We start from the raw sequence: 25130 nt of genomic DNA, 5'->3' as shown, positions 1-25130 counted from the left end.
TTCTCCATTTGCCGGTCCTTCATCCCTTCATTTCTTGCACCTACCCTTCTTTTTATTGGTTATTTGCTGTTGGATCTCCATACTTTTCCTCCTGGTTCGCTGGATTCATTTATGTAGATTTAGAAATTATAATAAATTATTTAACAGCATATTAAACCAAACGATTCTGTTATCTATTCTGGTATTTAGTGTAGTTGCTGCCATTTCTTTGTTTTGAAGGTTAAAATATGGACATTTTAAAGAAAATAAAGCTATTGTTTTTGTTTGAATCTTTTCCGGTACTATTGTGTTATTGGTTTTAGGTGATACATGGTTGGTTATGGCTGGCCTAATAGGTAGGAAAGTTTGATGTGGAAGGTGATTGGTCATTATTGCATTAGTATTTACCAATTTTAAAATGTATGTGTTTGTTGTTGTCTCAAAGTGCTACAGATACTTTTTGAATTTCTAAATATGCAGACAATATACATATATATTTTTTTTATTACAAGGGTTGCTATATTTACATCAGGCGGCAGTGGATGCACTTTGTTTTTTTCCAGACAGAAACATAACTATGGGGGTGTGTTTGTTTTACTTCACAAAGAATGTAGCTGAAATTGGCACAGAGCTGCTTACTAAAGCTTTTAACCCTGACTGCCAAAAGGTCTGCTGAACAACCGAGTTTGCATGTGATGAGTCCGTCTTCATTATAGCGTTGGCAAAAGTCCACATGGTAATCAGTTGTGCTTTGTTTTTAGCTTTTCCTTCTTTAATTTTCTTTGGCTGCTCCCCCTTTTTTCTCACAGATTGTCACGATGAAGTAGTTCAAATTGCGTGTTCCCTAATCATTTTTATGAAGTAAATAAATGAACGATTTAACTGGGCAAACGGTTGCAGGGTTGGAGTAGTTTTACCCAAAAATCTGATTCAGAGTAATTCATAGTTTAGTGGTTCTGATGCATTAAAAACCCCTCGCCTCTACCATTTTCTGTGTTTCTGTGCATTGAAGCGATTGTTGGAGTTCCACCTCAGAGCAAGTTACCCAATGAGAAGCAGAAAAGGCTGGTTCCAACAAAGATTTTACCTGCCGATGTAAAGGTTTCTAGGAATCAGATAAGATATCCCCAAACATCATAGAGTGGGAATGGTTTGGATCAGATTGGGATGAAGTTGTGTTTTTTTTTATTTTAAATTATTATAAGTTTACCACCCCCTTCCTTTTGAATTGGCAAAATGTGTGATTATGTCTCTGTAAGGTTGTATTTCCTCAGGTCTGTCGATCCATGTATGATGCTTTTAGCCCCTCTTAACCAGTTTTTACAAAGCTTTCCTTTAGGTTCTCCTTGTACATTAAATGAAAAACCCAACATGACCTTGTTTTATTTTTTAACTGTTCCATCACTGAACAGATTGTTATATTCCGTCAGCGTTTTTGACTTTCTCCCCCCTCAAACATTTCTTCTGCATCAAAGCCAAGCAGCACGATTCTCCACCAACCACCCAAGTGTGTCGGGCCAAGATTTGGGAGTCATACACAGCGTGACCTTGACAGCAGCCTCAAATGCAAGAAGCTGTTCCATGTACGGCCTAGGACCCCCCCCCCCCCCCCCCCCCCCAACACACACACACACACACAGTGGTATGCAGCTGGGAGTGGAAGCCCCGCCTCTTCCTCACACTCTGAAATAGCCACGTCCTTGTCCGCAGACAAGGCGCAGTGCAAGTCGGGGTGTGTATATATGCAGCCGTGCTTGATTGAGGAGCAGATTGCTGGTGACAGGTCACACCACATTCAGTCTCCCTGACCCCCCCTAGATTAGTTAGCCAGAGCCCCCCTCCCCCCTCCCTTTTCTCCGGACCCTCACCTGTTAGGATCCCTCTGCTGCCCCCTGAATTTCTCTCGCTGAGCGGACAAACTGCATTCAATGACCTCCCCTCTCTCTCTCTCTCTCTCTCTCTCTCTCAGCTGGTGATAAAGGCCATTACGACTCATTAAAGGGTGTGTTGCCTGGCCCAGAGTGTGTGTGGGTTGAAAAGACGACGGTCACAGCACGCTCTCATAATTGCCCTCTTAGCTAATAATCCTCCACTTAAAAGCAAGTCACCTGCTCCCTCACACATGCACACTCACTTAATAACATACAGCTGAAGCTGTATGTTTACAAACTGTTTGTATCTAAGGCTGGATTCAGACTGGACACGTTCGGTTCACTTAAAGTGAACCAGAGGTTGTTTCCCCTGGTAATCCAGAACAAATTCTCAGTCTGAATACACCCAAGCGAACCCTGGTTCAGGACCAGGAAACGCTCTCGGACCCATCTGTGGAGGTGGTCTCGCTTCGTTTCCAATCAGACTGAGCTTTGATTCCTCAGTCTGAATACAATCTGTTCCCGGAGCGGAGCAACTCATCCGAAGCGACCACGGTAGCCAAAGTAAAAAGAGGAGGAATGTAGCAACAAACAAGCCACGGATAAATATGAAGCTACGATTTTCGTGTTGTCAAACAAACAAACAAACTAAAAAAAGAGTCCAGCTGTTTACTTGTTAAAACGTTTATTTTAATACCACTGAAAACTCTTCATACATGTCATCCTAAAAGCTACCTTTTAGTTCCTTATGAATTCTCTTAAAAACAACGCCATACCACTGCAACGATGAGACATAACTCATTGATTTGTGGTCGGATGAATTCAGACATATCAAAACAATTTTTTACGTGATACACATTGCTTCTCGGTGTTTTCTCGACAATCTAAATGTCATAAGCACTTGGTAGCGTACGGTACCTTCATAGCTGTCCACCGGACCAAAAAAGCGAGTACAAAGGGTTGAGCCTGACCTTCACACAGTCCTTCAAAACCTGTGAGCGAAATATAAAGTTTGAATGAACTAAAAGCGCAGAACTTCCATAATTTCTGCCTCTAGTTGCTTTGCCCCACCCTCGTAATTCCTGATCAGGGAAGAGATCTTTAGTCACATGGTTTTGTTTACAAGCTGTAGTCGGGACAGACGAAACACAAGGTTCAGGACTTGATCCGGACTAAATGTGATTTCTTTGTTTATTCGACTTGTGGTTGTTCTTCATTCTTCCGAGCTTTTAGTTGCTCACATCATTGACAACGGTCTCTTTTCTTCAGATCCTGATGCACACCAAAGACATGGTTCAGAAGGTGAGTTCTTACCAGAGTCCTTTGCACAGATTGAACAAAGACATGTCCCTTAACATCGCTGGTTAAGGGACTGTTTTCCTAAAAGAAAGAAGAAAAAAAAGATGAAACCTTTCTGTCCAATCTCTGCAACTTGGATGAAGAAATGAATTCAGATCCAAACCATTTTTGACCTTTTGGAGAAACTGCAGATTATTTGAGAAACTTCATGCAACAGTGATTTTAAATCTTTAAGCCAAAGCCTTTTCTAAAAGTAAGCAGGGATACTTTCTCTCCTACATCTTTATTTTTGTGGCACTTCTTTTTAATACAAAGTTTGTAGCTCAAAGTGGTTTCCAGGAGTCCCACCTATGAAACCCTATGGAGCACTTTCAAAATAAAATGACTTCAGAACAAGAGCCCATAAACTAATTATTTTTTTGTACTCTATAAAGACATGAAATATTTGCTAAAAGAAAAACACATACATTTGGTTAAATCAAATCTACAACAAATCAGCTGCAGCTTAAAAGCCGTTTTTCATGGTGTCAACAAGTTGCCCTTTTTGTCTGTTGATGTCATTTCCACCAAAACATTTTAGGTCAAGTCATGGTTCAGACAATTTTTTGTGATTTATCCCCTTGTTAGTGAACAGCATGTTTGGCAATAAATCCTCAAGCATTCAGTGTTAGGACGTGTTCTTTCAAACATTTTGAGATAGTTAAATTCCGATCAATTATAAATGTTTACCTTCAGTTGAGGAGAATTCTGATATTTTATCCAAAAGAACCCCAACCTTTTGTTATCTGCTGACATCAATGTCATTTCATTTAGCTTTTTTAAGAACTGTATGCCTTTATTTAGGGAAAAAGATGATTTAATAAACAAATGTACAATGTTTGCAATAAAGTTTTGACAATTTTAGGGAAATATCTGTAAAAAATTCCATTGATTTTATAAAACGAGTCATTCATCTCCTTAAAACGCCCAAGCGCTCACTTGCTTTGTTTTCTTTATGCAGCAAACTTCTTAGAGTTATTAAGAGGGCCACAAAAAAGACAAAGAGAGTCAAAGCAGAATTATGTAAAAGATTTTTAACTACCCATTATAAATCTACGATCTGATGTAGTTTAACTTTATTTTTTTTGTGCTATGACTCAGATGAACCTGGAAGTCATTTATGGAGATACTGACTCCATCATGATCAACACCAACAGCAAGTCGCTAGAAGAAGTTTTCAAACTTGGAAATAAGGTTTGTGTTGACACGCTGCAGCAGGAAAAGCTCTGGTTTCTTTGGGTTTTTCAACAAACCACTCTGCTCTTTTGTTTCCAGGTGAAGGCAGAAGTGAACAAGCTGTACAAACTCTTGGAGATCGACATCGACGGGGTGTTTAAGTCACTTCTGCTGCTCAAGAAGAAGAAATATGCAGCACTGGTGGTGGAGCACCATGGCGATGGACGGTACAGCGTGAAGCAAGAACTCAAAGGCTTGGACATTGTCCGCAGAGATTGGTGCGACCTGGCCAAGGAATGTGGCAAGTACGTTAGAAGATTGTAGTCCACACAAATGATCATTAATGCCAGGATTCATAATTGTCCTTTTTTTTCCATGATCTAGTTATGTGATTGGTCAGATCTTGTCCGACCAGAGTCGTGACATTATTGTGGAGAACATCCAGAAGCACCTGGTGGAAGTGGGAGAGCGGGTCGCCAATGGAGACATACCCCTGAACCTGTATGAAATACACAAGGTGAGTTTGCTGCTGTACTGTTGGAGAGTTGTTGGTGCTCTCCTGCTCATCGCTGCTTTTCTTCAGGCCTTGACAAAGGATCCTCAAGACTACCCAGACAAGAAAAGCCTTCCTCATGTCCACGTTGCTCTATGGATCAACTCTCAGGGCGGACGAAGAGTCAAAGCCGGAGATACGATCTCTTACCTCATCTGCAAGGTTTGCACACTAAACTTTATAGAGAAATTCTCTCAACTTTTTACCTCTGTGTGTTTTTTGGCAGAAAGTCTTTTTTCGTTTTTATTTTATATTTTTCGTTTTAAATTTGTAACGTTTACACTGTTTCAAATATTGAATGGTTTATACAAATGTTTTCATTTCAAATGAATGTAAAATCTTTTGATTTGTTTTTAAAAGTCAGCTTTGCACTCAAAAAACAAGAACATTAAACTATTTAATATGTACTGGTACTCATATAAAAAAATAAAACTCAGACTCTCACAGGTTTATGTTTTATGAACATTTTGACCCTTTTTCAGGATTTTCCACTATAACCCTTTACAGATTGCTTCTTAAGAGTGTTTTTAGGTTATTTTCAAGGAAAATTGGACATAATTTAAAATGTTACAGTTTTGGAAGTTGGTTAGCTTACTTTATTTTAGCTCACTGCCATTAATTCTGAAATATTATCTAATATTTTTGTCTCTTCATTTTTTTGAAACCCTTTCCCTTACGCATTTTTTTAAGGAAATGCATCCCTGTTGCTCACTCCCTGCAGCTAAAACCCAACTGGTTTTTCCTCTGTAGGATGGTTCCACGCTAGCAGCCAGTCAGAGGGCTTATGCTCTGGAGCAGCTGCAGAAACAAGAGGGTCTCAGTGTGGACACGCAGTACTACCTGGCCCAGCAGATCCACCCGGTGGTGTCCCGCATCTGTGAGCCCATTGAGGGCATCGACGGCGTGCTCATAGCAACGTGGCTGGGTAAGATCGCCTATCAGTCCTTTAGTTTGCACACTTCGTTACAGGAGTCTTTTTGGCTACTCTGTGTATCATTATCAGATTTCTTTATTGATTTGATAAAATATAACATTTTTAAAGCTTTATTAACTTTCCTCCAGGTTAGAGTGAAATCATGGAAAGTCATCTTAAATACCTGTAAGCTATCATGGAAAGAAAGACGAATTATTTTATTCTTCTGAAGTCAACTGGGAGTGAGTTAGTCCAACTCTCGTGAAACGATCAGCAGTAAATTTCCAGCGTCTGCTGCAGGTCTGGACCCGAGTCATTTCCGATCCCACCAGCAGCATCAGAGGGAGGAGGAGGCGGACGGCATGCTGGGAGCTCCCGTCCAGCTGACAGACGAGGAGCGCTACAGAGACTGTGAGAGGTTTACCTTCACCTGCCCTTCATGTGGCACCGACAACATCTATGACAACGTCTTCGAGGGAGCTGTAAGTACACAGACACGCCCACATGTGGAGCGTCATGGGTCCAATATTCCTACTTCAACTTGACTTGTTTATATCTTTGGAAGTTTTCTTAACACTTTTTAGCCCTGTTAAGCTACATACACACCAGGCTTGTGACACGTGTGCAAGAAAGCGCTAAACGCAGCTTTTTAACACACCCTTTATCCATTGTGTTCACACTGCACAAGCAGGGAGGGGATTGTTCTTTTTTTTTCTTTGTTTACTTGTCTGCCACCTACGTTTGGAAGATGCTTGGAGCGAAATGTTGAAGCGCTGAAATCTCATGAATCTTGCTCCAGGTTTTTTCTTTCTTTCTTTTGAGATATGAAAGACTTGGTGTCATATATTTCCGGCCGTGCACAAACCCCAAATATGAATTTTTCCTCCATGATCGCTTCTCAAACAGTTGTGTGAATTAGAAGGGACGTCATCCACACGTCACTACCGAATCAGAGTCCCTGATTGGTCAAAGTGTGACCTGGTTTAACTTGTCACACGTGTCCGATGGCTGCACGTTTTGTAAGTAGAGCCGGAAACTGTCGTTGAAACTTGTTTAGCTACATGTGAATGTGAGCATTTTAAATGCAGGCGCCTGAAATGCATGTTAACACACCTTTACATAGACTTTCCATTGAAAGTGGCTGCTTGAACAAAGGTTGTCGAGGGCGGTGTGAGCGCACCTGTAGCGTAGCTTGATGTAGTGAGGAATCTGACAGTATGATGGGGGACTGCAGTTTCTACTGCTTTGCTGCAAATATTTCTCTGTTTGAAAAGATAAACGGAACTTTTTGAACCTTTTTCACACACCCTCTTTGAGCGCGCTCACAATGAAGTTTGGCAGTTTGGTTTGCTTTCACTCTACACTTTTGACCAAACCACAGAGCAGGTTTTTGTAGGTTCAAAAGCTGCTCATTTGAATCAGTATTTCCCATTAATGAATCAGTAAAAAGAGAATCCTAAACAGGATCCAAGCTAGTATTTTGTGTCGCTTCAGAAAGTAAAGCTAAGCATTTGTTCTTTCTCTGTGCCTTATTAGATTTTTCTCTAAAAGTTTTCTAGGTTTCTGTTTCTTTTCTCTTTTTCCTTAATTGTAGTTTCCAAATCAAGCATCACTTCCTTTCCTGCCCTTAGTTTATTTAGTAATGTTTATTTAGTAATACTTAGTAATGTCGACCCGCATTTCAGTCAAAACCAGAGTTTGCCAGTTTGGGTCGCACCAACATTTGGATTCATTTCCCCACCTTTCAAAATAAAAGTCTAAGAAATCCAACTTTGGTCTGAACCAAACAGCAACTTTAAACAAGTGTTTTCTCACAGCATCCCACAGTCACTGGATCCTTCCTCGGAAGAGGTCAAAGGTCGAGCATTGCGGTTTACTTTGCCACCTGTCTGCATCAAAGAGTTTCTGCAGTTTTCGAAGCGAACGCCATGGTTTCCAGTGACCTCATCCCTTTGACAGGCGATATCTAATCTGTTGGGCTCGATGGCAATAAAACCGCGTTCCTCTCCCTCAAATTGAGGGATACAGAAAAAAGTTGGGATGATTTTTTTTTTTTTTTAATCGGTTGCGTTTTTATTTGCAGTTCAGTCAGCAGAGAGTGTGAGAATGGGCGAATATAGTTTCCATGGGCATTGCAGTAAAACTTCCAGTGAGGGATCCATGCTTCTCTCATCCTCCATATTGTGTCTCTGTCTGTATTTTTAGACAGCTGCCTGGTTCCAAAGTGGACTCTGTTTTCATTGGCATAGTTTGGACACCACAGCTTGAAAAGCCTTTCCTTAACCCGGCCGCTCCACACACACACACCCACACACACACACACACAATCACCTCGCTCCTTCCATTTTTCAGGCCAAGGTCGTGTACTGGAGTATTATCAGCCTCTAATGAGGAGCAGGGCATGCAGCTTTTTCTCGTCTGGTAGACACTAATAAAACTGACAAACCTCTGTCCTCCACAAGCGGTAGAGGGGTGCATTAAATAAAATTAGGAGTATTACACATCATAAAGGATGATGTGTTTTTTTTTTTTTTGTAATGTGAAGAGTTGGAGCGCAGAAAAAAAAAGTGTTTAGAAAAAAAGAAACGCTCTGTTCTTGAAGCTGGTATGCAGCGCTCACACGCGGAAACTGATAAGACGGTAAGTTAATTAAGGTGGCCAACATGGTCTAACAGCTCAGAGCGAAGGGGAGGACAGATGGGCCTTGACTCTGCCATTGACACGGAGCTGCAGATCGTAGGAGGAGGCGCTGATAGATGACGGAGGACAGGCAGGGGAGTCGAGTTGTTTGGTGGAGTCAACTCACAAGTTTGGGGAGGGGAGGGGTAAGTATCCCGAACGGGCAGTTACAACTAATTGCTGTGAAAGATGCAGATTGTCAAAGCAGCACAAGGATTAAATCCGGTTTGTTAGACACTGTAAACCGTTTCAAAAATTTGTTTTTCCTTCAAGTTTCTTTTTATTTGAGTATTCAGCAACATATACAGTGTAAAAGACATTCAAACTTTTTTTTTTTTTTTCCCTTAATACCCCAAACAAACAAACAAACCCCCCCTGTTGCACCCTAAAGAAAAATAATTAAATACAATAAAAAAAGATTTTGCTGAATGGAGTAACAGTGTTACCCCTCAGAAAGAAGCGATGGATCAATATCTTTGATCTTGCTCAGAACTGGCTGCCAGACATTAAAAAACCCTGCAGTACAACCCTTCATTGAATATCTGATTTTTTCTACGGTAAGATGGCACATAAGATCCACAAGATATTTCCTAAAAGTAGGGGGTTGTTTGTTTTTCCAGTGTAGGAGGATTAGCCTCCTGGCCAGAAGTGTAGTGAAAGCGATCACACTTTTGGATTTACTTGGAAGCCGCAGAGAGAACTCTGATACACCAAAAATTGCAATTGAGGCCTCAGGAGCCATGTGTGTCCCCAATGCGTCAGAGAGAAGTTGAAAGATGTTGTGCCAGAAGGCCCTTAGTGTCGGACAAAACCAAAACATATGCGAAAGTGTACCTGGTACCCTATCACAACGATCACAATTAGCATTAAGGTCTGGTTTGATTTTAGCTAACTTTACTTTGGACCAATGCAGTCTGTGAACCACCTTGAATTGTATAACCCTTTGTCTTAAGCATATAGAGGATGAATAAATATTCTGAAGAGCAGTCTGCCATACATCCTCTGATAGGTCCGTAGCCAAATCTTCTTCCCACTTTCTTTTGGTATGAGTCAGTGGATCTGTGTTTGATGAGTTGATTGCAGTGTATATTTTGCTGATGAGTCCTTTTGACTGTGGATTAAAGGTCAAGATGTTTTCAAGAAGTGAGTCTGGTGGTCGCGAAGGGAAATGGGTGAATGTGGTAGATAGAAAACTTCGAAGTTGAAGGTATCTGAAGAAGTGAACATCAGGAATTTTAAATTCACTTTTTAGTCTCTGAAATGAAACAAATTGACCTTCGATGAACAGATCCTTCAGGGTTCTCAGACCATTTGTGGACCAATATGTAAAAGAGTTATCAGTTATGGAAGGGAGAAACATAATATTTTTCACAACTGGGGCATAGATTGACATATTTTTAAGGTGCAGGCTTCTCCTAAATTGTGCCCAGATTTTAAGTGCATGTTTAACTACTGGGTTCTGTGAAATTTTGTCGAGGGATTGTGACAGTGGTATTGTTGAACAAAGTAGAGAGTGTAAAGAGGCAGATTGACATGACATTCGTTCAAAATTTAACCATTTAAGATCCTTATGACTTGATGTCTCTAGCCAATAAAGTAATGTACGGATATTTGCTGCCCAGTAATAGTATTGGAAATTGGGAAGTGACATTCCCCCATAATCTTTGTGGTATTGTAAAATATTTTTGCGAATGCGGGCAGTCTTCCCATTCCATATAAATGATGAAATCAGTTTGTCTAGGTTAGAAAAGAATGTTTTTGTTAAAAATAAAGGTATAGACTGAAAAAGATATAGAAACTTAGGTAGGATGTTCATTTTAACAACATTAATTCTGCCTCCTAAATAAATTGGTAAGGATTGCCAGCGTTGCAGATCTTGTTTTACACTATCTAACAATGGAATAAAGTTTGTTTTGTACATATGTTTATAATTGCTTGTGATCCAAATCCCTAGATACTTGAATTTATGCTGGCTTAATTTAAATGGTATGGAATTTGACACATCTTTTAGTGCAACAGGATTTATGGGCATCAGTTCACTTTTGTGCATATTTATTTTATAACCTGATATTTTTCCAAACTCACGCAAAAGTGTGAATAAATGAGGAAGGCTGTATAGGGGATCAGATATATATAGTAATGTGTCATCCGCGTACAGAGATACTTTGTGTTCAGAATCCCCTCTCTGAATACCTTTAATAGAATCATCACCTCGAAGAGTAATTGCTAGAGGTTCAATGACCAAAGCGAATAATAAAGGTGATAAGGGACATCCTTGCCTTGTTCCACGTCCCAGCTTAAAAAAAGGTGAAAGATTATTATTGGTACGAATTGCTGCGACTGGGGAAGAGTAGAGAATACGTATCCATGAGATAAACCTTGGGCCAAAGCCAAATTTTTTAAGTGTATAAAAAAGGTAGTCCCACTCCACACGGTCGAACGCTTTCTCAGCATCAAGCGAGAGAACTATTTCAGATGTATCTGGTGGAGAGGGATGATGAAGAATATTTAAGAGTCTTCGAACATTATGAAAAGAATGACGATCTTTGATAAACCCTGTTTGATCATCAGATACGATAGAGGGCAAAACAGTTTCCAAGCGATGTGCTAGTATCTTAGCAAAGATTTTACTATCTACATTTAATAACGAGATAGGCCGGTAAGAACTGCACTCTAAGTGACTTTTACCTTTTTTATGTATCAAAGAGATAACAGCCTGTCTCATAGTCTCTGGGAGAGAACCTGAGAGGGAGGAGTCATCATAGACTGAGAGTAATATAGGGGACAAATCTTTTGCAAAGGTTTTGAAAAATTCACTTGGGAAGCCATCTGGTCCTGGTGATTTCCCACTTTGCATAGAATTTATGGCCTTCTGAATATCTTCTGTTTTAAAAGGTCTCTCCAGATTTTGAGATACTTCCTCATCTACTCTAGGCAGATTAAGCTTGCTAAAAAACTTGTCAAAAAGTACTTGATCCTTTTTAGATTCTGAGGTGTATAACTGTGTATAATATGTATGAAACCTTTGATTAATCTCTAAAGGGTCAGTTAACTTCACATTCTGTTCAGTGTTGATGGCTATAATAGCCTGAGCCACTTGCTGATGACGAAGCTGATGGGCGAGTGTTTTACCTATCTTTTCCCCATGTTCATATGATTTATATCGACATTTATTTAAAAGATTTTCAATCTGCCGTGTAGTCGACAGATTATATTCGGTCTGAAGAGCTAGGCGCTTTTTGAACAGGTCAGATGAAGGGGAGTTAGCTAGCATATCATCTAATTGGAGAATATCATTTTCAATCCTCTTAATCTTTTCAGTTAGAAGTCTTTTCGTTCTAGCACTATAAGATATAATTTGGCCTCTAAGGTATGCTTTTAATGATTCCCAAATTAAGCTAGAGGACATTCCAGGGGTGCTATTACGTGTGATATATTCCTTTATTTCCTTTGAAATAAATTTAACAAACTCTCTATCTGAAAGCAGTAGAGTATTAAATCGCCATGGTCGATATTTATTACCTGGACTTGGCATTTTCAATGTCATTAACAATGGTGCATGGTCAGATATAACTATTGCTTGATATTCACACTTATTGACTAGAGAAAGTAGGTTGCTATCAAGGAAAAAATAATCAATTCGTGAGAAAGTTTTGTGTACTGGTGAGTAGAAAGAGTAACTTCTGCTATTGGGATTCCGGAATCTCCAGACATCAAACATTCCATATGTTTTAAGAAGCTGGTTGATCACTTGTGATGCCTGTGATGGTTGTGTGGATTTAGGCGAACTACGGTCAAGGGAAGGAGTTAGTACACAATTTATATCACCTCCGAGGATGAGATGGTGCGAATCTATGTTTGGTATTCGGGAAAAAATTTCAGTAAAAAAAACACCATTGTCCCAATTAGGAGCATATATGTTTGCCAGTATAACAGGAGTATTATTCAATCTTCCCACTACTATTATATATCTTCCAGACGGGTCAGCTTCTACTTTTGTCATGTTAAAAGAAATTGATTTTTTTAATGAGAATGGCTGTACCTCTGGATTTAGAATGAAAGGTAGAATGAAAAATATGTCCCACCCATCCCCCTCTAAGTTTGGAGTGATCAAAGGTGTTTAGATGAGTTTCTTGGAGGAAGGCAATGTCAGTATTCAGCTGCTCCAAATGTGAGAGCACCTTCCTACGTTTTAATGGATGATTTAGTGATTTGACATTCCAGCTAACAAAATTAACTGGGCAACAGCCATACTGATTATTGAATAACTGACTAGCCATTGGCTATGAAAAACAGTATTTTTAAGGTATTAATCTGGGCAAGTAAATACAACCTGTAAGACATGAGATCTCATCACTTTAACAGAAATAGATGCAACAGATGAAAATAAACTAACTTTAGGTGCAACAGGTAACCCACCCCACCCATCACCAACAAGAACATGGTGATCATAAACAACCCTCTTACAACAAAATCCACACATTATGTGCTTGTTAGAACTCTAGCGTCCAGTTTGCTCTGCAAAAATATTTAAGAGTAGAAATACCAAAAAGCCTTTTAACATCTGACATTCAGATTAAATGTCCAAAAATGGTGCAGGTGAAGAGGTCACACACAAAAAAAAAAATATATATATATACATATATATTGAATTAAAAAAAGTTTAATAATAAAAAAAAGGGAGGAAAAGGTATGGTTCATTCCGATCATAGTTTACCTATTTATTCAGATTACCATCCTTTTAGTAGTCATATAGAGTGGAGGTATGATTTGTGTGTGACAGATGAGCATTTCCGTCAGTCTCCCGGTGTGACAAAAAACCCCACAGGAATAACGTAGATGAGGAAAAAATTGAGGAAAAAAAAGAAGAGAAAATAGTAAAAAAATAATCACTCCTCAAAGAATATTTCCCTTCACATACGTCATGGCTTGTGCTGCATCCTTAAATCGTTTTTCAATTCCATTGTGTGTAATCCGCAGCTGTGCCGGGTGAAGCAGCCCATAACGCACGTTCTCCCGTCCACGCAGAAGCTTTTTTACCTCATTGAAGGCCGCCCTGGCGCTGGCTACACTCGGTGGATAATCGGGAAAAATGAGGATGGTGGCACCTTTGTAGAGGAGAGGACCTGCAGCTCGGGCACGGCGGAAGATCTCAGTGTAATCCTGATCGTAGTGCATCTTGGCGATGATCGCTCTGGCTTTCCCATCTGCTTGTCTCGTCTGTAGAGCGCGGTGGCATCTGTCAATCAGCACTTCTTTATTGATTTTCAACACCTCTTTGAGTAGTTTGGAGATTGAATCGGGTGTGGTCGGAACTTCCTCGGGTACATTCAATATGCGAATGTTTGATCTCCGCATGCGTCCTTCCATATCCACACACTTTCCTTGGAGGATCGACATGTGTTTTTCCAGCTGCTGGACAGATTTTTGTAAAGTTGTTATGTCATCTGAACACCCTGAAAGTCCTCGCTCCATCTCTGACACAGTAGATTGAATTGCTTTCAACTCTGACCGCACTGTGGCGGTGTTGTTGGCCAACTCTGTTCGGACCGCTTGCATCTCCATTTTCACCTCCCCGAACTCCTTCGCTATCACCTTTGCGAGCTCCGTCTGGAAGAGCTGGGTGATTTCTGATTTGATCGAGGCCAGTATGTCGCTCTTCAGATCTAGAAGTCCCGTCTCAGACAGTTCACACGGCTCCATTGGTGCTCCTAGCTCTTCAGGTGGTGTGCTAGGTGTGGAGCTAGCTGAGTCTGAGCACGCTTTGCTAGCAGAGGCAGCAGCTTTGCCCGTATATTTATATTTGCGGAGACTACTTGCCATTTCAGCTTGTAGAATAAAATCCAGGCGATGAGGAAAGAAGATAGGTTGCTAAGCCGCACGAGTTTTCTTGGCACTTTTTAGAGTATTATGGCTTTTTTTGCTAATTTATGCAGAGCACGCTAAACATGCGACCTACTCCATTGCCTGCTCGCTAGCGCCCCCCAAAAATTTGTTTTTAAGACAATTCTGCTTTCTTCTATTCTCAAAATATAGAAAATACTTGGGGCTTCGTCACAACTGCCCTTATGTGTGGACACTGGCTGCCCGCGGGTGAAAAATGGGCAAACCTGTAAGAGGCCCACACAAAATATCAACATCGTAGACCACTCGGTGAGCCTGCAGAGCGAAAATGTTCATGCACATTTTTTCTACAGCAGCTGTACGTTCTATTTTAATGACGTCCCTCGATGTGACTGCAAGACACACCTGTGCGCCCTTTAAGACATGGCTGCTCCCCTCCATGATAACCCTTTACGGCCCCGGACAACCTCCAGCACCCATACGGCTCAACCCCTAAACGGGTGCATGTGACCAAGCCGTTAGATTTTTCTTTTCTTTTTTTTAATGTATTTTGTTGTGAAAAAATGGAAAGTGGAACTTTAATCTAATTTCGCCTGTTTGGTGGGGAGGTGTTTTCATAGCAAAATGAAGCCTGAGCTGAAACAAGTGAGGTAAAGAGCTAAAGGGTGTCTGGAGTTGGAAGATGCTTTCATCCACTGCAGACTAAGAAAACCAGAGGAGGAAAAATAAACAGAGTGGACCGAAATGGGCAGAGTGAATGTGTGCAGCCGAATGAGCTGAAAGACTCAAACTGTCAAGAAAAATCTCTGGTGATTTTCTCTCCAAAAAGGGAATGATGCAAGCAAACAATTCCCCCCACCGCGTGCGTCTGGGTGGTGGGAGGGGGGGGGTGTCACGTGCATACTTTCATGTTGCTGACTTCTCTGCAAAAACCTTTTTTAGCTGCTGTCAGCGCGACAGGTAAATGGAGTTCAGGTTGCAAGGGGCAAGTGTTTAAAGCCGTCACATTTATTGTAATTGTTATGTAGTGCGGCTGCCTTTTTCATTGCATTAGCCATAAGCCTTGCTTTCAAGTGGACAGTTCAGGGGGTCACCCTGACCTGTTTTCTTTAGGCTACACTAATGTTAAATTTCGCTGGGCCCCGGGGTGCTTTCAGCTCTAACACCTTTCGCGTCTGACATGCTCTTTGTGGTGGTTTAGAGTTAATGGCCAAGTTTCTCCGTTATTGGACTTGACTGCTCTCCTGATTACAGGGTTAAAAATTGACTGCCATGATTTTCCGTATGCATACTGTATATTTATTAGCAGTAGACAATTATGACAAAGGTGTTGACCCCTCTCTGCTGTTGTTTTTCCAAAAATAAAAGCCCTTTGATGTATGCATTAAAATAGCTCGGCTTGAGTATTGGCTAACAAGAAAGGAGAGAAATTAGTCTGTTTTGCCAAGATTAGGACCCAAGAAGAGAGCAATGGCAGGGGCTCATGGGGGTGCATTGCTTTTGCACTGAGGGACGTGTGCAATGTGGACCAGCATGTGACAAAACTGGAAAATTTTATTTAAACAAAATACACGGATAAACCTTCTGGCTGTGAAATACACATTCAAGTAGCCACTTCTAATAAAAAGTCTTTTTGGGCTTCTGTGTTTAAAATTCTTGTGTTCACGCGTTGCTACGCAGGTTTTAAGTCTATTTTTGGGCCTCACGTACAAAACAGGAAACCATTCAAAGGTAAACCAGCTGAACTTGGATTTGGCAGTGAAGTATAAATTGCGTCTTTTTCAAAAGACAGAAGTGGCAGCCGTTTGGAAAAATTGATCATGAAGGAGAAATAATAACTGCGGTTTGTGCTCCGCTGTAATTTTATGACGCCAAGTCTTTCATATATCGGAATAGAGCTGTGAAAGACAAAGCCTTGGTCGAGATTTTGCACCGCTTTGACATTTCCCACTAAGCTTCTTTCAACTGTGAGTCCGTGTGCTAGTATCGGGTAGCGACAGTTCAGCGTGAACACCGTAAAGTGTGTTCAAGAATGCCCATTTAACGCGTTCTTGAACATGCATCACATGACCATTGAGTATGTAGGAGAATCCATGGAGGTTTGATGTTGGCGCTTTAAAGTGTTTAAAGTGGTTTAAAACCTTTTTAAGGTTAAATCATTATGATGGGGCTTCCATTTGACTCCATGGGCAGTGTTGTGTAAACTACTTTAAAAAAGTATTAGATTACTTTAGTTAATGGATGAAATTGGAATTAAATTACTTTAGTCTTGACCTATTTGAAGAAGTAATTCACTGCTTGTTATTTTACTATTTTTCCACTCGTAGACACATTCTCAAGGGAAAACCGCACAAACCAGATCCTCTCCTCATTCATTGAACTTTATTTTTAAAGCAAAGTATCGACCTGGTTCAAGACATAACCCGGCTTTATAAGAAATCAGACAACTAAATGAAAAAATGACACAAAAATAAGTTACAACGCATGTGGTCTACACCGCTGCACATTGTGAGATGTGGAAAAAAACCTTTACACCTTTATATATGTAGTAAGATTCATATCTGAAACTAAAACAGTCAGCATTTGGATGGGTGAGCCAATACTTTTGGTAATATTACAATTCAACTTCTTACTTTATACATTTTCTTCTTTTCCTTTGAAACAAATTTAAAGTGAAAAAACACAAAACACAGAAAACAACACAAAAAAGAAAAAAATGTACAAGACAAAAAGATTTTAATTAATCATAGTAATGCTTTAAAAATACCAAGTTCCTCAGCTTTGTGAAGCTGATCTGGCTTCTTCAGTCGGTATAGATCCTGTTTTGGAGAAGGATCTCTGGGGTCTCAGGTTGGTTGTGGAGCCGGTTCTAGATGAAATTCTTAAATTCTTGCTTTGTATTATCCATAAAAAGTGAAATGGTTCCAGATGTTGCATCTTTTCCTGCTGTCTCTCATTTTCTTTACATTTGGTGTTGCACCTCTCTCGCCCTTGTTTTTGGCCGTGTTGCATATTTCCTTTTCTCTTTTCCAGGGTAATAAGGTGGAGCCCGGTTTGATGCGGTGCTGTCATATTCCCTGTCAGAGTCGCCCCATCGACCACCCGGTTCACATCAGCAACAAACTCCTACTGGACATCCGGCGCCACATTAAGAAATACTACTCAGTGAGTACTTCTGCATGCTAAGGCCTAACTTTTAGCTGTAAATTAAATCTTATATTTTTTGTTTTTGTTGTGTGAAGCTGAAACTTTTTGAGGACAAATACTCTTTATAGTTTCTTCTATGGAAAATGTTTTGAGTTAGTTTGGTAAAGCTTACACCGTCCCTCACAGTGGGACATTTTTACAGGAAACCCAAAATCTGAGCAGCTTAGTTAAGTGAAAAGATATCACACTTTTTTTAAAGTTGTATAGTTATTTGCTGTTGGCTAACAATCAGCCAGCCATTCAGTCCTGTTATCACATCCTCACATTTACCACATTTGCTACATGGTCAAAATCTCAGGGCCAGTATTAAGTTTTGTGGAGGTTAAAATATTACAGCTAACATACAGCCGACATGAAAAAATAATGGAAAAACCCTGACATTAGGTTCCTTATATGTTAAGTCAAATTATTGAGCCGTCGTGTGGGACCATCTTGCCCAAAGAACTGCAATATGAACAGAAAAATGTGTATTATGTTCAAAATCACACGTTAAAAAGAAAGTTTAATAAATGCAAATACATCATGTTTTTCTAATTTTTTAGTAAAAAGTAGGATATATACTTCAAAAGTCAAGCAGCAAAGAACAATTTACTTCAAAATAAAGCAGGTCACTTCAAAGCTTAGCAAAAGAGTAACAATAGACCATTATTTTTAATTTCTAAAGCTAAAATTTTCAATTTCTTGAATCCTAGATGAGCTTTAAGGGGGCAGAGGGACTTTCTTGTCAAAACCTTTGCCTCACTTTGGTACACGAGGGAGAGTTTTAAAGCTAAAATGTTTGTCTGTTGCACAAAGAATTCATGAACTCATAAATAAAATGAATCATAATTATGTTTTACGTGACAAAAAGTCCATTCTAAGTGGAAGGGTCCAAACTCTGCGTGAAGAGTTAGTCTGCAGCTAACGTGTTTGAGACTGTCGGAGGGATTAAAGATGAAGAACACCTCAGCAGGCCTGTGCTCTGACATTTTCAGCCACACGGCCCACTGTGCACGTAAGGGGAAAACTCCAGAAAGAGTGCCGGTTCTACCATCCGTGATTGTCGTCTAATAATCTCTTTTGATTCACATCAAAAGCAGAACGGTTGTTTAGGAGAGAAGTCTAAGCATCCTTGAAAAGAAGAGCTTTTTTTTTTTTTTTTTTTGTATCTTGGCTGCAGATTTTTAAAATATTTTAATGTGAACGTGCAATAAAATCTCCGCTTAACTTCCATTATCTCGTTCTTGAGCGAGTGGAATGTGGTGGGTGTACAAATGTGTGTGTGTGTGTGTGTGGTGCTAACTATCCCACAGTGCTGAACAGAAATCAATTAGTGCGCTGAATGTGAGGGGAGCGAGACCCCCTCAGCCTCTTTGTCGCGATGTGTGAAACAGCTGCTACCACTGAATACTTACACGTCACACAGCAACAACACACTCGCACACAGACACACACACACCACTGCGGGCTGAGCAGCAGTGGATACAGCACACACAGCGGGGCAATGAAGAGGGGTAATATTGTGTAATTAAAGATTCCTTTCAGACCGAGGGAGAGTTCAAATAGAGCTGTTTGTCTGGGCAGATAGACTGAAAGCTCAGTGTGTGATTGTAAGTGTGTGTGTGTGTGTGTGTTTGTGTGCTGGCGTCTTGAGTTGAGACCGCAGAGACATTAATCATTAGTGAAATTACCTTCTTCCCCCCCTCCTCGTTCTCATCCCCACCATTATCAATAAACCAGCACCCTGAGAAATGGCAAACACTTGTTCACAGCTTAACCTCAAATCACACACACACACACACGTGCGCGCACACACACACACACACGTCCTTCTACTTTCATTTTTGCTAAAATTGGAAATACTCTTGTTTCCTGAACCACCAAATTCTACCTTTGCTTTCCCCCTTCTTTTTTTTTTAACCCTTTCCATCTAACGACCGTTGCCATGGCATTTAACAAATTATTGCAATTACCCTCGTCAGGCGGGTCGCCCCTGGAAACGGGCTGAGGGGCAAGACAAGAAAAGGGGAGGGAGGGAGAGAGGGAGAGGGTGAATGAAGAGCAGAGAAGGTGATAATCCTATTTTGAACAAAAGGTCAAATTGTTGAATGGTGAAGCTTTGATTAAGCAGAGGAGGTACAAAGTGGAGCCATTTGAGCTCTTTTCAATGCGTTTGTGTCTGTGTGAGAGCCGGTCTGTTTGTGAAGCAAACCCATTTGTTGGTCCGTTCTTCTCCCGGCTGGAAGTGTTGACTGATAAAGCAGGAAAAAAAATCAGGCCTGTCGGTTGAGGGTGTGCAGGTTTGATGGTGGATTCCTCTGGAGCCACATGGGAGTCGATGGGCCAGCGTTGGCACAAATCTATCATTTGGACGCGTTCATGTTTTAACTTTTTCAACCTGCTTCAAATTTGTAGCAAGAATAAAGAAAGCTTTAAAAAATTTAAATATTTTGGTTTAGCGAAGAAAATGTAACAAATGCATCTACAGTGTTCCCTCATTTATCGCGGAATTATGTTCCAAAATAAACCCACTATTGGTGAAATCTACATATTAGTCAACTTTATCTGTTACAGTTATAGATTTTAGGAGTGAAAAACCCCCCACTACACTCTTTATAGGCTTTTCTCAGACAGAAGTTAACATTTTCACACTTTTCTCTCCTGTTTAAATTCTCAAAATTCAAACTTTCTTCAAAAAAAAAAAAAGGCCAGTGCTAGAATGAAAACAAAGATCTGCTCACGATCGAAGATTAAGAGGTAGTGTTCAGACTGGACACATTTGGTTCACTTGAAGGGATCCACATTTTTTCCCCTAAATTATCCATAACTAATATCTGGTCTGAACACAGGAACCGCTCTCGGACCACGAGAGCTGTCCACATGTTTACACGTCACATTTTGGGTAATATTATCACAGTAGTTAATTCTGCTAAGATGGGGCCCTGTGACTACGATGTATAAAACGCAAAACAAACAAGAACTCTGGTCTTAAGAGGTTTCAGACTAAAGCAGTCAATTATTTTGGACATTTCTTCAGTGTGAATGCCCATGAATAATCCAAATCATTCAACTGGATTTCCCAAATAAAGATCTGAACACTTTGAGAATCTACAAGGCTTCTGCAGTTGAATTAAGTCAAGAAAGTCCACAAATGGGCCGCCATCGCCCATCAAATAATCTTTTTTTTGCTAAACTTGTTAAACCTGAGTTTGAGAAGGTTTCTCCTCATCACCCGTCACATCATAACAGCCTGTTTATCTACAATATTTCCTGGAGATAGTCATAGAAGTGACGCTAGGAACTGCCATTGACATCAGTGTTGCTGGCTTTACTTTTTTGAAATATATTCTGAAGTCTAGAATTCATTTAGTTTAATTTTAGAAGTTTTTAAACGAGGTTTTTGATTGAAATGGAAGGAAGGAAAAAAACACCATGATTTTCTTATTTATTTGTCCAAATCACAAACCAAACAATGTATCAGAGGGAGAGAATTGTAGGCAACTGGTGGAGAAAGTGAGCAGACAAAGAGAAGGAGAGGGAGGGTCTGTTTCTTGGTGGGCCTAGTCGTGGCCTGGTCTCGCCTCTGTTTGGTTAAATTATGTAGAACTCCTTTGACGTCTGCATTTAGTGTGTCAGGTATCCGCTGCTATAATTATGCAATTATGATCCTTTATTCTCCCACGTCCGATTGTACACCCCCACCTCCTCCCTCCGTCACTCCGGCAAAATGCCTCAATTAAATGTCTTTTTTTTTCCCCCGTCACCCGGCATCACTCCTGATGTGCGTCTTGTTTTTAATCTTTTGTGTACCTCACGGGGCTAATGCATTTAATCTGAACTTGGTTTTTAATGTTTTTTATTGTGCCAATGGGTTTAAGGGTCAGCAAAGTTGAAGAGAATGGATTTGTGGGTACTTTTTGTTGCATCGCACACCCCCAGTCTGTAAACAGTGATCATAATAACTTAGTTTGACCTTTTTTTTTAATTTACAATTGCTTTTGCCGTTCCACTTTGGAGAGATGCAAATATCAGCCATTAAAACAGGGTTTAAATGTTCAAAATGTTCTTTTTTGAATTGATCTTCATGCACAAGATTTAGTATGGATTCATTAAATCTTCTTTTAGTTTTGTTTATCACAATTTTCCGTGTCTCTGCTGTGAGAAAACCTTCTTGTTTGTATGTTTTTAGTCATAATTCATGATTAATTTCTTTAGTCCATCTTGGCTCAGATAAGAGCAATATTTATGTAACTTGCTCCAATTAGTGACCTCTGCAAAATTGGATTTGGAAGGAATTTAGAAAAATGACTTGTTGAACAATACATCAAGTTTTATGTGAATTTTATTTAAATCAATGACAGTGATTCAAACCATGTCATACTATGTGAGAAAGGCCGAGGTCAAACCTTCAAAATAAAAGCTCGGGTTTTGTAAATATCCTCAAGTATCCCCTAAAAAGAATTTCTAATTTGCAGAATATTTCGACAGATTAGCTTTATGCCTGAGATCCTGCGCTGAGGATTTTGAAAAACATGCCGTACGCCCCCGAAATGAAAACCGTGTCATGTTCTCATCTGTGCCTGTATCATAGAGCAATGTCCCATGATGCTCAGATTTACACAAGCAAAAGCCAGTGAAGGTAGTTGTCCCCCGAGCTGGGATTTGTGGGTAAACGCTGTGAAGCCTGGGCCGTTTTAATTGATTTGGGACATGTGAGTCTGTTTGGTTTTCATTTAAAAGAGATTGGCTCAGATTCCATGTGTTTGTGCGAGTTAGGACGGCCTCTTAGCCAGTCCTGCGGCGGCCAAACCGCTTTTGGATGATTTTAAACCTACAATGTAAATAAGGGTAATTTAGGGGGGGGGGGTTATTCTGGGTTATTCTCGGCAATAATTCAATTTTTTTCTTCTTTCATGCCTGAACATTTTATATTCTACAAGAAGCCCCTCCCACTGCTGTGCACATCATAATTGATAATCATCATAACAAGAGTACAAAATTAGTGCAGAAGTAGAGTTTATGGATTGGAATGAGGAGGAAGAGCACAAGATGTACGAAGCAGAGGAAGATTTGTTGTTAGAGGAGCGACGGCAGAGGAAACAAATGAGAGGAGGTTTGGGTGCATCTTCCAAAACACGTGTACTTGATTGATTAGTTCACATGTTGATAAAGCTCCGCTCACGTAAAATAAAATGAAGGGTTGAAACTTCTTTTTTGATACAATTACGAAGTGTTACACAAAAAACTGAAATTATTTATTGTATTTTAAAAGAAGCAACAATTTACTTTAAAGTACAAACCAACGTTTGTTCATATATTTATTTATTTTTAAGCCCAGCACTAAGTAAACCCAAAACTCAGATTGGTGGAAAATGTTCCATAAACTGTGATCCATTTATGGAACCAAAAATGGACCAAAATGGACTTTGGTTTTGTTGACTTCTGCTCCGTCGTTGTCGCTGTACAGCTGCTCCAAGCTCAAACATCCTGCTAAAGTTTTCCTCCCATCTTTCTTCTGGTGCTAATTCTGTGTTTTCAGCTTTCTTTGTTTTGGCTGATTCTGATGCTTGGAACAGATCACAGCAGAAAAGACGAGTTTCATCTGCACAAACGGCAGAGAAGACGACAACATTTCATTTCTGGATCCTGCTACTCACAACTGATCAAGAAAGTAGACAAAAGCAGACCTAAAATCAATCGGAGAAACGCCACATGCCTGCATGTGTGTGTGTGTGTGTGTGTGTGTGTGTGTGTGTGTGGTGGTGGAAAGACAGGTGCAGTGGTTTAGAGGGGGTTTATTTTGAGTGAATGGAAGGAAGGAAGCAAAGATGGATGCAGCAGAGAAGCAAAGGCGTTAAAGGCTGCGGGTCTTATGCTCTGTCATTAGTTGGGCATTAACCCCCTCCCCTTTAAACCCCCCCCCCACCCCATCAGTAATGACAGGGCATAAGAAGCAGAGGGGGGAGTCCGTCTGAAAGAGGAGATAGGGAGGGTTCGAACACAGCACCTGCCCAGGGTCAGCGCCTCACCCCGGGAGGTCCTTACTGCTGCGGTTTTGGCTGTCCGCTGCTCTGCCCGTGTGACGGAGCAGCACCTTGACACGCAGCAGCCGAAGAGGCAGACGGACAGGATGGAAACCGCTGCTTTTATGTTTGACAAACTTTTTTTTTTCCATCTCTGAGAGGTTTTTCTCCTAAGATTGGGGAAAAAAATTGGAGCAACATAATAAAAAGCAAACCATTTTCCCCAAGTTTCCTCATTACCACAAACACTCGTTCAAGTTTTCTCACTTAGGCCGACTTTTAAAAAAACGTCTTTATCGACGACATAAATGACAGCACGAAGAAGTTTTTCTAAATAAGTAATCACAAGGGAGTTGTAAGGCTGCTGTAAAAATTATTTTTGTGATGCCACCTGTTTCTGTCTTCCTTATTTAGGGACTTACTTTACAGACCCCCCAAAAAGTCACAAATTAAAGTCATTAAAATTCCTTTATAAACTGCCATACACATTCATACGTGGGAAATATTTCTTTAGTACATTTAAACATTGTTCTACTTTGTTTTGATAAAAATTACATTATTAATTTATAAATTAAAATATATATATATATATATATATATATATATATATATATATATATATATATATATTTTGTACAGGATTTTTTTTTTTTAAAAAGTGTTTGACTGTTTTTGTAAGTCCTTATGCTGTGTCTGATGTACAGGGCTGGTTGGTGTGTGAGGACCAAGCCTGCCAGAACAGGACCAGGCGTTTGCCCATCGCCTTTTCCCGCCACGGCCCCATCTGCCCCGCCTGCTCCAGAGCAACACTCAGGCCTGAGGTAATCCACGCCCACCTCTCTGCACAGGCTTTAACTGAGGCATCATAAAAAAATAAAATAAAAAGGTCAACCTAAGCATCTTTGGGTCTTTTCCAGTTGATGGTGCTATGGAGCTACAGTCATCCTTTTTTTATTCTGCCCGTCTCCCCTCATCAGAGTCACATGTGCCTCATATGTCCAATCTAATAATCTTTCAGGTGTTTTTGGAAAGCTCAGAGTCGAAAGCTTCCTTTTTTTTTTTTTGGTTTGTCAACCAAAGCACTGAGGAACCCTTTTTTTTTCAGTTTGTTAAAGTCAAGTTCATTAAATCAACTTTTTATCCACTCCTTCTTTGCTCTGCGTTGCTTCTCTTTGCAGTTTTTTAAATCTCACACTTTACACCCCGCCTCTCCGGCTGCTTTGCTCCGTCTAGCTCTGTGGAGACAGGTTGTAAACCAGAAGGCCAATTTCTGCTGTCACTGTAGCCACTTAGGAGGGCATTGCTGTGCCTGAGGCTGTGGCACTTTAAGCTGCAAGCTGAGGACAACATTTTGTTTTCTGCACTCGCCTATGCCCCCTTTTTCTATCCAAAAAAACCTGCCCCCCATCTTTATTTTACCACACATTTTACTCTATAAACTTTTGATGTACTTCCTTGAAGGGGCGACAACGAATCTGTGTGCTTTTAGTCTGTGCACTGCCTCCTTAAAAAAAGGAATTTACAAGGCTTACAAAAAGTTCCTAAACTCGTCAAAAACAGAAAGTTTA

At 40.2% G+C, this 25130-nt stretch overlaps 1 protein-coding gene across 2 annotated transcripts in view; it reads left to right on the top strand.

Moving 5' to 3' along the window:
• pola1 (polymerase (DNA directed), alpha 1) overlaps nt 1–25130 on the top strand; it is a 62371-nt gene that overhangs the window by 19441 nt on the left and 17800 nt on the right. The window contains exons 27-36 of one of the 2 annotated variants that reach the window (XM_078938990.1): nt 3120–3152; nt 4290–4382; nt 4464–4669; nt 4749–4881; nt 4948–5079; nt 5668–5842; nt 6131–6312; nt 17387–17518; nt 24267–24383; nt 24480–24703. In XM_078938990.1, the coding sequence (XP_078795116.1) occupies nt 3120–3152; nt 4290–4382; nt 4464–4669; nt 4749–4881; nt 4948–5079; nt 5668–5842; nt 6131–6312; nt 17387–17518; nt 24267–24383; nt 24480–24569 (1293 nt within the window). In that variant the 3' untranslated portion in view covers nt 24570–24703. Of the gene's footprint in view, nt 1–3119; nt 3153–4289; nt 4383–4463; nt 4670–4748; nt 4882–4947; nt 5080–5667; nt 5843–6130; nt 6313–17386; nt 17519–24266; nt 24384–24479; nt 24704–25130 lie in introns of those variants that run through there. The other variant, XM_004081237.5, reaches the window with a different exon arrangement.

This window comes from Oryzias latipes, chromosome 20 (assembly GCF_053564925.1).
Source record: "Oryzias latipes strain Hd-rR chromosome 20, Olatipes_Hd-rR_3.1".
NCBI classification, from domain to species: Eukaryota; Metazoa; Chordata; class Actinopteri; order Beloniformes; family Adrianichthyidae; genus Oryzias; species Oryzias latipes.
Note: the sequence above shows the minus strand (reverse complement) of the source record. Positions and strands in the feature narration are given on the sequence as shown.